At 48.8% G+C, this 18,158-nt stretch overlaps 1 protein-coding gene across 3 annotated transcripts in view; it reads left to right on the top strand.

Annotated features, from left to right (window-relative positions):
* gse1b (Gse1 coiled-coil protein b) overlaps window positions 1–18,158 on the top strand; it is a 692,985-nt gene that overhangs the window by 646,093 nt on the left and 28,734 nt on the right. For all 3 annotated transcript variants that reach the window (XM_085991808.1, XM_085991807.1, XM_085991809.1), the window contains 2 exons: window positions 6,479–7,089; window positions 9,109–9,221. In XM_085991808.1, coding sequence (XP_085847934.1) covers window positions 6,479–7,089; window positions 9,109–9,221 — 724 coding nt within the window. The remainder of the gene's footprint in view (window positions 1–6,478; window positions 7,090–9,108; window positions 9,222–18,158) is intronic.

Genomic DNA, 18,158 nt, shown 5'->3' with positions numbered 1-18,158 from the left:
GACCTCAGCCTTGAAAATTTCAATTGACCCCCAGCATCCTTAGCCTTTTGGGGGGGGGGGGGGGGCGGCGGGGATTCCAGATTTCCACTACCCTTTGTGTGAAAAGTGCTTCATTTTAAGATGAAGTGCTCTCATTTTAAGATTATGCTCCCTTGTTCTGGATTCCCTCACCAGCTGAAATAGTTTCTCTGTATCCACCCTTTGTCATTTTAAATACCTTGAGTAGATCACCCCGCAACCGTCTAAACTCAAGGGAATTCAAGCCAAGTTTGTGCAACCTGTCCGCATAATTTAGCTCTATAAGCCCTGGTATCATTCTGGTCAATCTGCGATGCACTCCCCTCCAAGGCCAGTATATCTTTCCTGAGGTGCGGTGCCCAAAACTGTCCCAGAATGGGTCTGGCCGAGGCTCTGTACAACTGAAGCATCACTTTTGATTCCCAACCCCCTACAGGCCTGGATTAATGATCCGGAGACATGAGTTCAACTCCCACCACGGCAGCTGGGGAATTTAAATTCAGTTAATTAAATAAATCAGGAATAAAAAGCTAGTATCAGTAATGGTGACCATGTAACTACCGGATTGTCGTAAAAATCCATCTGGTTCATTAATGTCCTTTCGGGAAGGAAATCTGCCGTCCTTACCCGGTCTGGCCTATATGTGATTCCAGACCCACAGCAACGTGGTTGACTCTTAACTGCCCTCTGAAATGGCCTAGCAAGTCACTCAGTTGTACCAAACTACACCTTCCCCACACGGGCTGCAGCGGGTCAAGAAGGCGGCTCACTGCCACCACCTTCTCGAGGGCAATTAGGGATGGGCAGTAAATGCTGGCCTTGCCAGCGACGCCCACAACCCGTGAATGAATAAAGAAAAAATAAATAAAGCCCGACATCCCATTAGCCTTTTTGATGACTTCCTGCTCACAATCGTCGTCCTGCTGAAACGTGCCGGGGCTTGGATGTGGGGTTTGGAAATGATGCCCTCTGTGGGTGACTTTGCTTCCCGACATTTTTTGCCTCGACACGCACGTGAAGAATGGCCACTTTGCCGTGGTACAGGAGGGCTTCTCTTACCTGTGGAATGGTGCCTCCGTATTAGCTAGCACCTCGAGCGCGAGGGGGAGAAGATTGAAGGCAAGAACTTTGTCATAATAGCATTGCAATATCAGCAGTTCTACTGGCTTGATTGTCAAATTAAAGCATTCCAATCCTACAAAGACTGCCATATTTTTAAATGATCTGTCTGTGTGTCGTGACAGTCCAGCTATTCAGTGCTCACAGATAATGGACTCGTATGCAAAGCCAGGATGATAGTACAGATCCGTACACTAGCTGCGATTACAGTTAAATTGGGTTTTTAACAGTATGTTGGATGACAAATTATATGTAGATAACCACACTGATAATTATATGACACTTTATGGAGAGCAGAGGTCACCATAATTTGCAAGCTGCTGTATTACAATTACTCTCTCGCTCTCTCTCTCTCTATTGACACAACTATGAGCGAGACTGAAAAGGTAATTGTATTCACATCCTGAAGCCACAGGGGTTGCACTGAATAAAATTTCCTGACGCCTGTTTGTTCAGTCCGTTGCCGGATGATTAAGCATTGCTCACACGGGCAGCCTGCCTCTGATGATTTATTATTGTCAGGTTTTTTTTTTATCTCTCTCTCAGCTTAGCAGGCTAATCAGGTGCGATAGGGGCTGGGATCTGGGATTCTCACTTTATTCTCTCTCTCTGTCTTTTGAGGGGATGGTTGTGCAATTCAAAAGCTTTATAATAACCCGAACGCCCCCAGCTGCTTTTGAGGCATTTAGGTGATTTCTAATTAATATTTATAATAATACTCGACTCGTGTTCAGGAAACGGATGATATCCTGCCTCGTCTGTCTAATGCCAGCTGATAATTGCATTGTTCTCAACATTAAAAAAAAGCCTCTTTGCAACTGTCTACTTAAATGAAATGGTGACGGAAGAATAATGGTGGCTGGACACAGTTGAGCTGATGAATCTAATCTGCTTACGGAAGGCAAAGAAAGACGAGGTGTAATTGCTCTCCTCACAGAATACACTTGCAGCTTCATAACTGGGTACAGAAAGAGTCTTTTAACCTTCACTTCAGGCTCATAGAATGGTTACAGCACAGACGGAGGCCATTCGGCCCGTCCAGCCCGTGCCGGCTCTCTGCAAGAGCACCTCAGCTAGTCCCACTCCCCCCGCCCTTTCCCCGTAGCCCTGAAACATTTTTTTCCTTCAGCTACTTATCCAACTCCCTTTTGAAAGCCACGATTGAGTCTGCCTCCACCACCCTTTCAGGCAGTGCATTCCAGATCCTACCAGAGATGTGGTACAATTCTCCTTGGCTGGCCAAATATTGTCCTCTAGCGATTTAAGTAAACTTCTTATTTATTTCACTTAATTTTAATGATCTAATTTTCTCCTCATTTCTTTTTTGCCCCACCAAACGTTTGTCCGTCCCTCCCCCCTCCCTCTCTCTCTCTCTCTTGAAGACACTGACTTTCTGGGTACGGATCCACGGGCACAGGTAGTTGTCCGGTATCCAGTCCAAGCCTTGCGTCCCTTATGTGTGAGCCAAGACGGCGAGTGTTGGCCGGCTGTCCTACCGTGGTGGGCATCACAGCCAAGACCTCAGCTGACATTCACATACATGTGCACTTTCCAGCAGGGGTCACTGACGAGCAGGAGGAGGGAGCCCACGATAGTGCCCCTGGTGTGACTCCTGCTGAGAGTCAGCCAGCACACCATGGACTGGGGATCAAATGTAGGATTGTAAGAAAAGAAAGACTTGCATTTATGTAGCGCCTTTCACGACCTTAGGACATCCCAAAGTGAATGAAGTATTTTTGAAGTGTAGTCACTGTTGTAATGTAGGAAACGCGGCAGCCAATTCTGCACAGCAAGCTCCCACAAACAGCAATGTGATAATGACCAGATAATCTGTTTTTAGTGATGTTGATTGAGGGATAAATATTGGCCAGGACACCGAGGAGAACTCCCCTGCTCTTCTTCGAAATAGTGCCATGGGAGGACAGATGGGGCCTCGGTTTAATGTCTTATCTGAAAGACGGCACCTCCGGCAGTGCCGCGCTCCCTCAGTACTACTCTTCTTCTTAGGCAGTCCCTCGGAACCGAGGATGACTTGCTTCCACATTAAAAGCAAGTCATCCTCGGTTCCGAGGGACTGCCTAAGAAGAAGAAGAGGAGTACTGGGAGTGTCAGCCTAGATTTTGGTGCTCAAGCCTCTGGAGTGGAACTTTATATCTGAGCATTTACACATTAAAAGTGTGTGGGATCAGGGGGAGGTCAATGGAAGCTCTGACATGTCTGGGGAGCCTAAAGGTGGAGATGGTGTCATACCAACACCAGCAATCACTTAGATTTAAATAGCAACTTTAACATAAACAAGCATCCCTAGACACTTTACAGAGGCAAAAGGAAAACAAGCACCAAGCCACAGCAGAAGGAAAGGTTTCGAGGGGTTACCAAAAGATTGGTCAGATGGGTGGGTTTTAAAAAAGGGTCTTGAAGGAGAAGAGGGGCTGTGGGCACAGCTGCCTGTGGTGGGCTGAAGCGAGGGGAAGGAGGCACGGGCGGCCGGACGGAGCCAGTGGAACAGAGAGTGTGGGGGACCAGTGTGATGTATTGACCAGTTCCCAATATTTGAGTCTCGACAGTATTAAGTAGGCTGTTTGACCATGGGGGCATCACAGCCACCTGGCATCCACGCAAATATATAAAGAAACAAAGCCTGGTGGGGTTCGTTTGCAACATCCCTGGAGAACTGTGCAATAGCTGCTTTCAACCCTTATGAGGGGGGGTACAAGGTTAATCTGCTCCTTATTAAAAGCCAGCATTTATAACTAGTCAAATATGACATTGTGTCGTAATGATGTGAGTTTGAGAATGAGAGTATCTGTAAGGAGATTGTACCAGTTACTTAACCTTTGTTGGGGCTTCCCGAAGTCTTCCTTTTAAAAAGGCTTCATATATTTTGGATACTTAAAGCCTCCTTATCAAATGTAATTTAAAATTTTTTTATTTCCATGAGCAGTCCTAACTGGATAAAGTTGTAATCTGCCTTGTGAATATTCCAGGGAACTCACTCCGTATTTAATTTGTGACACCGTCCCCCCACCCCATGTAATTATTTTATCCTTCAAAGTTAGAAGAAGCAAAGTTTTAACGGGCCAAGTTGTCGGGTGACGTCTTTTTGATGGCGAGGCCGTTGTAATTTGTGGGTACACGGGAAACGGTTGCTTAGTTAACTCGTGTTAATGCGTGTGCATCACCTCAACAACAAAAAAAAATTTGGAGCAAAGATGTCCTCCTGTGCAGTTGGGCAACTGAATGTGGCAGCTGGTCTCCACTCATGTCCGTGTCATGTTCTTTGGCTTCATGCACTGCAGCTGAAGTAACAACCTGGCTTTGTTAAGGCGCCATTATCATTACTGGCCTGGGGCTCAATAATGAGACCCTCACAGGAAGGAATAACTAAATGCCTAAACTAGGCAGCGTCTGATCACTGTCATTATTGCTGCTCCTCTCGAAAACAGCACAGACATGCCATCCTAATCAGCTTTCTAATTTCCCTTCCCCCCCTCCTGAAGATGCAAGGCCATGCTCGGGCAAGGTCACGCGAGTGCTGCCTTCCAGTACCTCATCCGAGCATCCATTCTTCACCCGTGTACTTAAAAGACATGGGGGGGAGAAATTCAGAAAAACGGGGTGCAAAGCAACTAGCGCCCGGGCATGGTGCCGCCAACGCCTCTGCTAATATTCAGCAGGAGGTTAGCGGCGGCACTAACCATTAGCGCCCCGCAGCGCTAACCATTAGCGCCCCGCGGCGCTGCGCCACTGGCGATGACGTCGTCGCCCAGTGCACCGCTCGCGCCCCAGCCGTGATCTTCGGCAGCGCCCCCTGATGTAGCGCCGGACGCTATGCCCGACGGGGTCAGGGGGGCCTACCTGTGGCCGGGGTGGCGCTATTTTAAGGCGCGGTGCGGGGGCGGCCATTTTTGTTGCTGGCCTCCTGCCAGCACCTGCCTCCGCTCCTGTCCCCGGCCTCCTAACCCGCCCCCTCCCCTCGCGGAGTGCTGGCTGCGCTCCATGAGCCCGGCACTTCTCTTGAGTGCCGGGCTCTTTTGCCAGCACTCCGATCCCCGGTGGCCCAGCTGGGCCCCGGGTCGCGCTGCGCAAGGCCTCTCCCCTTTAAGAAGGGGAGGAAGGCCTGCAATAACGTGGCACAAAACACCGCGATATTCCCTCGCAGCGCCCCAAGGAGGAGGCGGGGCGCTTCCAGTAGCGCCTCGATTCCCTCTTGGGGCGCTACCGCTCAATTTCGGCCGCCGGGGCACTACTTTTAGTGCCCCGGCAAAGTTACCGCCCCAAAGGGGGCAAGACTCAATTTGTCCCCCATGGCGTCTGGCTATCCAGTCAAGGGGAGGGTGCATCCCACCCCCGACCCCCCACCTTTTTTCACCTCACTATCTCCTTCTTTCCCTTTGCCTCATTTATTAGAGAAATCGAACCTGGGGAGTCGAGGAGGAATATCACTGTAGATTTAAATTCAGAAGGAATATCATTTCCGATTTCAATCGGGGGGAGTATCACCGAGATTTGAATTCAGAGGGCTCCCCCAGTAGCCTTCTCTCCCTTTCTCCCTCATGTACTTATCGTGCTTCCCCTTAAAAGAATCTACGCTCTTCGCCTCAACTGCTCCCTGTGGTAGTGAGTTCCACATTCTAACCGCTGTCTGGGTAAACCAATCCTATAGGGAATTCAGGAGAAACTTCTTCATCAAAGAGTGGTTAGAATGTGGAACTTGCTATCGCATGGAGTAATTGAGGCGAATAATATAGATTCCTTTAAGGGGAAACTAGATAAGTACATGAGAGAGAAAGAAATAGAAAGATATGCTGATAGGATTAGATATGGCCTCTTGAGCATCCCCGATTTTAATCGCTCCACCATTGGTGGCCGTGCCTTCAGCTGCCTGGGCCCTAAGCTCTGGAATTCCCTCCCTAAACCTCTCTGCCTCTCTCTCTCCTCCTCTCAGGCGCTCCTTAAAACCGACCTCTTTGACCAAGCCTGTCCTAATATCTCCTTATGTGGTTTGGTGTCAAATTTTGTTTGATAATTGCTCCTGTGAGGCGCCTTGGGACGTTTTACTATGTTAAAGGTGGTATATGAATGCAAGTTGTTGTTGTTGTAGTCGAAGAGGGGTGGGAGGCGGCTTGTGTGGAGCATAATGACCAGCATAGAGCAGTTGGGCTGAATGGCCTATTTCTGTGCTGTAAATAGAATGTAAAGAGGTCTCTCCTGAACTTACTGGATTTATTCGTGACTATCTTATAAGACCCCCCCAGTTTTGGATTCCCCCACAAGCGGGAAGACATTTACCTGTGTGTATTACGCTGATTTTCTTCCTTTGTGTTGTTATTCCCCTCAGCCGGTCTGGGCCTAGTCACCATGAGCTCTGCATCAGGGATCAGCCCCAGCAGCTGGGAGCCCCTCCGCCCCTCATCTCCCCCAAACCACAGCACCGGGAGCACCATGCCAGCCCGGCCGTCCTGTGGAACCCGGTGACCCTGATGGACAACCACACCGAGGCCCGCAAGAACCACGATCACCACCTGCTGAACAACTATGCCGGTCACTACGACTCGCACCGGCAGCCGGGCCCGCTAATCAAGATGGAGAAGCTCCACAACCACGAGGAGAGCGTCAAGAGACGGGAAATCCCCGAGAAGTACCCGCCGCTCCGCGGCCCTGGCTCCTTGGAGCACGCTGCCCACCCTCATTCTTACGGACCCCCTTTCGCCGAGCTGGAGAAATCCGCCCAGTCCATCCTCAGCCAGCAGAGGATGTCCTTGCCCTTCCCCGGGCAGTACAGTGACATGAGTTTGTTGCACAAGTCGGCCTCCGCCTACAGGCAGTCTCACGGCCCGCCGCGGGTGCCAGGCCCCATGTACATCTACGACGAACTTCTACACCGACACAGGAGGCTGGTAAGCAAGCTGGACCTCGAGGAGAAGAAACGGAAAGAGGCAAAAGAGAAAGGTGAATCTCAGCGGGGCGGGGGTGTAGCGCAATACATTCAATTGTTCAAGCGTTTTGTTGTGATAGCGCAGCACTTTCATAGAAAGTTTCAGCACGGAAGGAGGCCATTTCGGCCCATCGTGTCTGCGCCGGCCAACAAAGAGCTATCCAGCCTAATCCCACTTCCCAGCTCTTGGTCCGTAGCCCTGCCGGTTAGAGCATCCCAAGTGCACATCCAAGTACGTTTTAAATGTGATGAGGGTTTCTGCCTCTACCACCCTTTCAGGCAGTGAGTTCCAGACCCCCACCACCCTCTGGGTGAAGAAATTTCCCCTCAAATCCACCAATTACTTTAAATCTGTGCCCCCTGGTTTTTGACCCCTCTGCTAAGGGAAATAGGTCCTTTATATCCACTTTATCTAGGCCCCTCATAATTTTATACACCTCAATAAGGTCTCCCCTCAGCCTCCTCTGCTCCAAGGAAAGAAAACTTTGATTCTACATTAACGATAGTGCATGGGCTCCGCCCCTGCCTCAGCTCATCTGCTGCTGAAACCCTCATCCATGTCTTTGTTACCTCTAGACTTGACTATTCCAACGGGCTCCTGGCTGGCCTCCCACATTCTACCCTATGTAAACTTGAGGTCATCCAAAACTCGGCTGCCCGTGTCCTAACTCGCACCAAGTCCCGTTCACCCATCATCCCTGTGCTCACTGAGACCTACATTGGCTCCCAGTTAAGCAACGCCTCGATTTCAAAATTCTCATCCTTGTTTTCAAATCCCTCCACGGCCTCGCCCCCTCCCTATCTCTGTAATCTCCCTTCAGCCCCACAAACCTCCCCGGAAATATCTGCGCTCCTCTAATTCTGCCCTCTTGCGCATCCCTGATTCTAATCGCTCATCATTGGTGGCCGTACCTTCAGCTGCCTGGGCCCTAAGCTCTGGAATTCCCTGCCTAAACCTCTCTGCCTTACTACCTCTCTCTCCTCCTTTAAGACCCTCCTTAAAACCAAGCTTTTGGTCACCTGCCCTAATTTATCCTTATGTGGCTCAGTGTCAAATTATTTTGTCTTCTGATACTCCTGTAAAGCGCCTTGGGACATTTTACAACATTAAAGGCGCTATATAAATGCAAGTTGTTGTTGATTTATTCTGGTTTCTGGGGAATATGGAGCTGTTTTTTTTTTGGGCCTGGCCTCACTCAGTCCTGGTGATTCGTTCCCAAAGTACACTGCCACTGTCCGGGCCCACTTACAGTCCAATTTATGTCTCCCCAGCCTATTAGTAGTAGGGCCCAGTTGCACCCTTGGCACAGGCCCCAGTCCCTGGTGGGGCTTTTTGCCAGCAAGTACAGTTGCAGGTCTTTCAGCTGAAGAGCAGGGGGCCCCATCGATATCCCCCAAGCCTGAAGATCTGATGGTACCTAAAAAAAAAAATGTTTTCAACGCCGCTTACCTTTGAGATCCTCCTGAACTTGCTCAGACCTTCCTACTTGAGAGGAGTCCTGGGACAAATCCACTGGCAGCATCTTGGGGCAGTGATCATGATGAGGAACGGGAATGGCTCTTTTCTTTTTTTTCTACCCCCCCCCCCGGCCACCCCCTTTCCTGACCCACGGCGTTGGGCACCCATTGGAAAAGCACTCAGGCTGACGTCAGCTCACATAGTCCAGAGACTGACGCTGGGGCTCTCGTTGGTCTGTGTGGCTCAGCATCCCCCAACACTTTACCCACTCACTTGCCAGCAGAGGCCCAATTTCATCCTTGCAGCCACTTGAACCTTTTTGAAAATCAGATTTTCATTTGGAGGCGCCGTGGTACTTGATTCAATGGGCTATATTTAGAAAGACGCTCTGCCCGGGGCCCCTCAGAGTGTGTGCGAGTGTGCTTGGGTTATCGTTAGTTAATTGAAGGATTGAAACGAACTAATTGGGCTGCGTTGCCCGGGATGAATGTGCTGATACAGCAGCGCGTATTTGCACACTGTCAGGCTGCATTGTCAGTTATTCTGTCGCTTTGCTTCCACTGTTCCTAATTAGGTTATTACTATGACTTTGATGACTCGTATGATGAAAGTGATGAAGAGGAAGTTCGAGCACATCTCCGGCGAGTCTCTGAGCAGCCGCCTCTGAAACTTGACGATTCGTCTGAGGTATATTAACACTTCCCCACGGTGGCAGAACTGCGAACTAAAAATAGGTTGTGGAACGATGACAAGAAACTAATAAGAGTTAGAAGCCTCCTCTTTCTTTTGCCTTGCTCGCCACATCATTAATTTGCCGTCTCCACCCCCCTCTCTTTTTAACAAAACCGTTTTTCCCTCTGAGCTCCCTGCTTATTTTTGAATTTTCCACACAAGAAAATGCGACGAGAGGCGGGAGATCCAACTGTGGGCAGACGCGCAGGGTAATATGGGGGTGAAGGAGGCTGCGATAGTCGAGACACTGGGGTTACTGAGGGTAATGCTAGTAAAATGTGTTAGTTGTTTTGCAGATGTCGGTGCCAGAAGTTACGATTCTATGAAAAGGTCCCGATTGTTAAGGGGCTCAATGAGAAGTAGTCTTAATACCGAGAATGCAGGTAGCCTGACTAGAGAACGGTAAGAATAGAAAAAATTGGGACCTATTTAGCGGACATAAAGCCTTGGCAAATTTTTAGATTGGTTACATGTTCCAGTGCAGGTAAAATGCCAACTACCGGGAAAAGGGGAATTTCCAGAATTTCAGAAGGACAGACTGAAATAGCACCTCCAGCTCCGAGTCCACGCCCCCCAAAAACCACCTTTAAAAGCCGCCAGCGTCTCCCGCGAAATTCAGCTGGAGGTTAGCGGCGGCGGTAACCATCAGCGCCCTGCGGCGCTGGCAATGATGTCATTGCCGTGCGTAGTGCCCCACTCGCTCCCCAGCCGCGATCTTTGGTAGCGCCCCCTGACTTACCGCCGGACACTATGTCCGACGGGGTCAGGGGGGCCTACCTGCGGCCGTGGCGGCGCTATTTAAAGGAGAGGTGCCGGGTGGCCATTTTTGTTGCTGGCTGCCTGCCAGCACCTGCCTCCGCTGCTGTCCCTGGCCTCCTGAGCACCCCCCCCACCCCACCCCACTCCCTGCAGAGTGCCGGCTGCGCTCCGTGAGCCCGGCACTTCTCTTGAGCCCGGCTCTTTTGCCAGCACTCCGATCCCGGTGGCCCAGCTGGGCCCCTTTAAGAAGAGGAGGAAGGCCTGCAATACCGCGGCGCGACGTGCCACGATATTCCCTCCTCGCAGCGCCCCAAGGGGAGGTGGGGCGCTTCCAGTAGCGCCCCGCTTCCCTCTTGGGGCACTACCACTCAATTTTGGCCGTGGGGGTGCTAATTTTTTCAGGGTGCTAAAAGTAGCGCCCCGCCGAAGTTAGCGCCCCAAAGGGGGTGCAACTCAATTTTTCCCCCTTGGGATTCCTTTTAAGCATGCAACGTGGGAGTTATTCAGCTGATCAGGGCTTGTCTGTTGAGACCTGCACTCTGCTTTATAGTGGATCTTCCTTGTGATCCATTATTTAACCATTCAACATCTAAATCTCAACTCATTTGCTTCCCAAAAAACAGAGTTTCAACCTTTTACTTTTAATATGATCTTGTTTTTTTCTGAAGAGTCTTGTCCAAATCCCTGCGTGACCTCTCCCTCGCTCTCAAAACCCATCACGCGTACACCATGGTCCAGGATTTACATTCAATTCAAATTCTGATTTTGCCCCCATCATTTTTTACTACCATTTTAAGCCAAACTTGATGAAAGAGAAGAAAGGCTTAAAATGGAGACATACATTCATTTGGAAGTCTTAGGCCTAGAAATTCAGTTTGGGCGCCCAGCTCGCCTGGGCGCCGGAATTACCGCTGCGCGCGGAGCCACTTGCGCCAGCGGGAAATTCAGTTTCAGCGCCCCAAGTTGAAGCCGGCCGCTAAACAAGGGTTTCGGCGCCCCGCTTGGGGCGCTGAAACTGAATATCGGCGTGTAAAGTGCCGCAGCGCCACCCGCTGCGGCACGGCAGCCTGCGGTACTGCAGGCCTTCCTCTAATTTTTAAGGGGGAGGTGCCTGCAACAGCGCGATCCCCGCTCGCGAGTGCCGGCAAATGAGCCCGGCACCAAGGAGAAGTGCCGGGCTCTCTGGAAACAGCCGGCAATGCCGCGGGGGGGGGGGGGTGTAGGAGGCCGGGGAAGGAGGTGCAGGCAGGCGGCCGCCGAAAAAGCGGCCGGCCGCACCTCCACCTTAAATCGCCCCGCTACCGGCACAGGTAGGCCCCGTGTACCGGTCGCTGTTTGCGGCCGGCGCGGGGGAGGTGGCAGCAACCAAATATGGCCAGCGGGGCGCTGCGCACACCGATGACGTCATCGGTGGCGGCGCAGCGCTAATGGCTAACGCCGCCATTAGCGCCCCGCTAAATATCGCAGTAGGTTTGCACAGTGGTGCAAAAGCCCTCTTTGGGCGCAAACTGGTGGCGCAGGCCACTGAATTTCTAGGCCTTAAACTCTTCCAATTTGATTTATTTAAATTGCACATGGGTATGTGTTTTATTCCCACTTTTCTTCTTCAAATTTCTCCCCTCCATGTTCCAAAGGCTGGGAGAGGCTTTCACAGGCACCGCCTACCCTTCGCTACCTGAACTACATACCCATCCTTCAGTAAGTGTGGGCACGTTGTTTGACTTTGAGAGGCAGCACAGCCAGCCCCGATCCTGTCCTCCCCCAATGTCCAGACAAGCGCACACACTGTAGCACAGTGGTTATGTTACTGGACTAATAATCCAGAAGCCTGGACTAATGATCTGGTATACGTGAGTTCAAATCCCACCACGGCAGCTGGGGAATTTAAATTCAGTTAATTAAATAAGAATCAGTAATGGTGACCATGAAACTACCAGATTGTTGTAAAAGCCCATCTGGTTCACTAATTCCCTTTCGGGAAGGAAACCTGCCATCGTTACCTGGTCTGGCCTATATGTGACTCCAGACCCACAGCAATGTGGTTAACTGCCCTCTGAAATGGCGGCTCACCACCACCTTCTCAATGGCAATCAGGGATGGGCAATAAGACTCCCACATTGCATGAATGAATAAAAAAACACACGCAAGCAAATATGCGCAAACACACTCATATTTTCCAGCTGGGAGTATGATTTCCCTGCTCCCCAGACTGGCACAGAGTCTAAGAGTGTTAAAAAAAAACAAGCTTGAAGGCTTTGTGTCTTAATGCGAGGAGCATTCGTAATAAGGTGGATGAATTAGCTGCGCAAATAGATGTAAACGGATATGATATAATTGGGATTACGGAGACATGGCTCCAGGGTGACCAAGGCTGGGAATTCAACATCCATGGATATTCAATATTCAGGAAAGACAGGCGAAAAGGAGGTGGGGTAGCATTGCTGGTTAAAGAGGAGATTAACACAATAGTAAGAAAGGATATTAGCTCTGATGATGTGGAATCTGTATGGGTAGAGCTGAGAAATACCATGGGGCAGAAAACGTTAGTGGGAGTTGTATACAGACCCCCAAACAGTAATGCTGAGGTTGGGGATGGCATTAAACGGGAAATTAGAGATGGGTGCAATAAGGGCACAGCAGTTATCATGGCTAACTTTAATCTACATATAGATTGGGCTAACCAAATTAGTAACAATACTGTGGAGGAGGAATTCCTCGAGTGTATACGGGATGGTTTCCTGGACCAATATGTCGAGGAACCAACTAGAAATCAGGCCATCTTAGATTGGGTATTATGTAATGAGAAAGGATTAATTAGCAATCTTGTGTGAGGTCCCTTGGGTCAGAGCGATCATAATATGATAGACTTCTTCATTAAGATGGAGAGTGAAGTATTTGACTCAGAGACTAGGGTCCTAAATTTAAATAAAGAAAACTACGATGGTATGAGGCGCGAGTTGGCTAGGATGGATTGGGGAACGTTACTTAAAGGGTTGACGGTGGATAGGCAATGGCAAACATTTAAAGATCGCATGGATGAACTACAGAATTTGTTCTTCCCTGTTTGGTATAAAAATAAAACAAAAAAGGTGACTCAACCATGGCTAACAAGGTAAATTAGGGATAGCATAAGATCCAAGGAGAGGACATATAAATTGGCCAGAAAAAGCAGCAAACCTGAGGATTGGGAGCAGTTTAGGATTCAGCAAAGGAGGACAAAGGGATTAATTAAGAGGGGGAAAATAGAGTCTGAGAGTAAGCTTGCAGGGAACATAAAAACTGTGTAAAAGCTTCAATAGATATGTGAAGAGAAAAAGATTGGTGAAGTCAAGCGTAGGTCCCCTGCAGTCAAAATCTGGGGAATTTATAATGGGGAACAAAGAAATGGCGGACCAACTAAATACATACTTTGGTTCTGTCTTCACAAAGGAGGACACAAATAACCTCCCAGAGATGTCGGGGAACATAAGGTCTAATGAGAGGGAGGAACTGAATGAAATCAGTATTTGTAGGGAAATGGTGTTAGGGAAATTGACGGCATTGAAGGCCGATAAATATAACGTGGATAAATGTGAGGTTATCCACTTTGGTGGCAAAAACAGGAAGGCAGATTATTATCTGAACGGCACTAGATTGGGAAAAGGGGATGTGCTACGAGACCTGGGTGTCCTTGTGCACCAGTCGCTGAAGGTAAGCATGCAGGTGCAGCAGGCGGTTAAGAAGGCAAACGGTATGTTGGCCTTCATAGCGAGAGGATTCAAGTACAGGAGCAAGGATGTCTTGCTGCAGTTGTACAGGGCCTTGGTGAGACCACACCTTGAGTATTGTGTGCAGTTTTGGTCGCCATATCTGAGGAAGGATGGAGGGAGTGCAGCGAAGATTCACCAGACTGATACCTGGGATGGCAGGAATGACGTATGAGGAGAGATTGGGTCAATGGGGCTTATACTCGCTGGAGTTTAGAAGAATGAGAGGGGATCTCATTGAAACTTATAAAATTCTAACAGGACTAGACAGACTAGATGCAGGAAGGATGTTCCCGATGGCGGGGGAGTCCAGAACCAGGGGTCACAGTCTAAGGATAAGGGGTAAGCCATTTAGGACTGAGATGAGTAGGAATTTCTACACCCATAGAGTGGTGAACCTGTGGAATTCTCTACCACAGAAGGCAGTTGAGGCCAATTCATTTAATATATTCAAGAAGGAGTTGGATATATTTCTTGAGGCTAAAGGGATCAAGTGATATGGGGAGAAAGCAGGGACAGGGTACTGAATTTGGATGATCAGCCATGATCTCATCAAATGGCGGAGCAGGCTCGAAGGGCCGAATGGCCTACTCGTGCTCCTATCTTCTATGTTTCTATGTTTATGTTTCTATGAGTCCAAGTGTAATGCCCTTACCATCAGAGGAGGATTAAACCTCCCTGGTCTGAAAGGCTCAGTGCTCTACTGGGCGGTGCATTCATCACCTCAGCCACCAGGACTCACAGTGCAGTGTTTTAATAAATTATCCAAACAAAGTGACAATTTTTCAACATTTGCTCCTACCGTTGTGATGGATTACAGACCGAGGCAGAGCCGCTTTTTCACATTTAGTTCCCAGCAAATAAAAAGGCTCCTAAACAGCTTTTTTAATTCCATGCAGTGAAGGAGATGCCCGTTCCCCACTGCTTTCTGAGCTGTGCATTGAGCAGTTTATCTAACTGCATTAAAACAGGAGCAGCCCTGTAAGAAACAAAAGCAAATTGGATTGGTCATTACCCAACAAGCAGAGCCGAATGGAGCAGCGAGGGTGCGACCCGGATTGCAATCATTGGAATGACCACCATTCGCTATTCAATTGCAATGGGGCCTCCTTATTACTGAGTTTAATTTGCAGTGGGCGGGAGGATGGTGCAAAGTGACCTCCAGCAGTGAGAGGCGCTCAGCTGCATTTTCTCCTTCAGCCACTGTGGCGACCCTTCTCCCAGCACCTCTGCCTTGTTGCCTCTCTCCCTACCTCCAAAGGTACGCCCTCCTAACTCCATTTTTTTCCCCCTCTGCTCAGTCTCCATATAGAAACATAGAAACATGGAGCAGGAGTCGGCCATTCGGCCCTTCGAGCCTGCTCCGCCATTCAACGAGATCATGGCTGATCATCCAAACCCTAGCATCCCGGTCCCTACACCGACTGCCATCTCACCCAAGCCCTATCCCCATAACCCCACATATTTAATCCCCCCCAAACACTAAGGGCCAATTTTTATCATGGCCAATCAACCTAACCCGCACATCTTTGGACTGTGGGAGGAAACCGGAGCACCCGGAGGAAACCCACGCAAACACGGGGAGAATGTGCAAACTCCACACAGACAGTCACCCGAGGCCGGATTCGAACCCGGGTCCCTGGCGCTGTGAGGCACCACTGCTAATCACTATGCCACCGCCTTATAAAGTTCTCTGAGGCACTTCTCAGTACGTGAGGAGTGCTATAGAAGTGTAAATGGTTGTTGCAATGTTCCTTATTCTACCTGGTTTGTTCTAAGCTATTTTACATAGAGAAACCTTTGAAGGAGTCTGGACAAGTTGAGAAGGTGGTTAAAAAAGCATGTGGGATCCTTGACTTTATAAATAGAGGCATAGAGTACAAAAGCAAGAAAGTTATGCTAAACCTTTATAAATCACTGGTTAGGCCTCAGCTGGAGTATTGTGTCCAATTCTGGGCACCGCACTTTAGGAAGGATGTCAAGGCCTTGGCGAGGGAGCAGAGGAGTTTTACTGGCATGGTTCCGGGGATGATGGACTTCAGTTATGTGGAGAGATTACAGAAGCTGGGATTGTTCTCTTTAGAGCAGAGAAGGTTAAGGGGCGATTTAATAGAACTGTTCAAAATTTTTGGGGGGTTTTAACACCAGGAGAAACTGTTTCCACTGGCAGGAGGGTCGGTAACCAGAGGACGCAGAGCTAAGGTAATTGGCAAAGAACCAGAGGGGAGATGAGGAGAATCTTTTTTATGCAACGAGTTGTTATGAGCTGGAATGCACTGCCTGAAAGGGTGGGGGAAGCAGATTCAGTAGTAACTTTCAAAAGAAAATTGGATAAATACTTGAAAAGGAAACATTTGCGGGGCTATGGTGAAAGGGCAGGGGAGTGGGACTAATTGGATAGCTGCTTCAAAGAGCCGCCACAGCCACGATGGGCCGAATGGCCTCCTTCTGTGCAGTATGATTCTTTTGAGTTCGATAACCCTTCCTTCCATACAATCCTCCACCTCCCAGGCAGAATCTTTTCCAGTGCTGCACCTCCCAATGTAAGAATAGGCAATTGTGGAACTGCACCCCAACATCTTCAGGAGAGGGGGGGGGGTGAGAAAATTGGGAAAGAACCTCATCGTTAACCAGCGTTGCACAATGGTGTGAGAAATGTGAGGTGATACACTTTGGAAGTGAGAGTAAGGAGAGGACATGGGAACTTTTACCATTTAGTGTGTGAGAAACAGAGAGATTTAGGGGTTCAGATAAACAAATCTTGAAAAGTGGAAAGACAAGTTGATGAAGCTGTAATATAAAAAACCATTATGAGATTATAGCTATTATAAATAGGGACACTGATTACAGAAGTAAATAGGTATTGTTAAACCTGTACACATCATTGATTAAGCTTAAGTTAGAATAATGTGTCCCATTTTCATAGAATCAGAGAAATTTACGGCACAGAAGGAGGCCATTCGGCCCATCGTGTCCGTGCCGGCCGAAAAAGTGCTTTCCAGCCTAATCTCACTTTCCAGCTCTTGGGCCGTAGCCCTGTAGGTTACGGCACTTCAAGGGCATATCCAAGTACTTTTTAAATGTGATGAGGGTTTCTGCCTCTCCCACCCTTTCAGGCAGTGAGTTCCAGACCCCCACCACCCTCTGGGTGAAAAAAGTTCTCCTCAACTCCCCTCTAATCCTTCTACCAATTACTTTAAATCTATGCCCCCTGGTTATTGACCTCTCTGCTAAGGGAAATAGGTCCTTCCTGTCCCTCATAATTTTATAAACCTCAATTAAGTCTCCCCTCAGCCTCCTCTGTTTTGGGTATCCTACTTTGGGAAGGATATCGAAGGCATTGAAAGGATGCAGAAGAGATTCACTAACATGATACCAGGAATGCGAAGCTTTAATTAAGAGGGGAGATGAGAGAAACTGGGGCTCTCTTCATTCGAGCAGAGAAGGTCACGATGAGATCTGATGGTTATGTTCAAAATTATGATCAGTTTTGGTGAGGCAAATAGGGAAAAACAAATTCCTTTGACAGGTGAGTCAGTAACTGGAGAGCAGAAAATACAGATCCTCAACAAAGGAATGGAGGGAGCGGGTAGGAGAACTTTTTTTATGCAGTGGGTTGTTAGGAAATGCAATGGCCTACCAGAAACCGTGATGGAAGCAGAAGCCAAAGTTGGTTTTAAAAGGGAAGTAGATAAATACATGGGGAGAATAATTAAAAGGGTAGTGGGAAAGGGTAAGGAAATAAGAACATAAGAAATAGGAGCAGGAGTAGGCCAATCGGCCCCTCGAGCCTGCTCCACCATTCAATAAGATCATGGCTGATCTGATCCTAACCTCAAATCTTCTATCACTGTGCATCCACCCGAACCCATGTGATCTCCCGGGAGAGGCGAAAAACCAGATAAAGACCCAATGGCCAATTTGGGAGAAAAAAATCTGGGAAATTCCTCTCCGACCCAGCTAGGCGATCGAAATTCTTCCAGGAGATCACTCTGTCCCTATATTTTCTACAGTATTTACCTTCTGTAAAGGCGATCTCCACCCCAGCCAGGAACAGGAATAAAACCATCTCCTGAAATCTAACACAGAATTAGAACACAGTAGGAGCAGAACCAGGCTACACGGCCCCTGGGCCCACTCCACTACCCACAGGGCCATGACCATTCCGAACCTAGACTCATGTCCAACTTCCTGCCCGCTCCCCGTAACCCTTAATTCCCTTTACTTCTAGGAAACTATCTATTTCTGTTTTAAATTTATTTAATGATGTAGCTTCCACAGCTTTCTGGGGCAGCAAATTCCACAAACCTACCACCCTCTGAGTGAAGAAGTTTCTCCTCATCTCAGTTTTGAAAGAGCAGCCCCTTATTTTAAGATTATGCCCCCT

Source organism: Somniosus microcephalus, chromosome 6 (assembly GCF_052327205.1).
Source record: "Somniosus microcephalus isolate GS21.2 chromosome 6, FLI_Smic_1.0, whole genome shotgun sequence".
Taxonomy (NCBI): Eukaryota; Metazoa; Chordata; class Chondrichthyes; order Squaliformes; family Somniosidae; genus Somniosus; species Somniosus microcephalus.
This window is presented reverse-complemented; position numbering and strand designations above follow the sequence as displayed.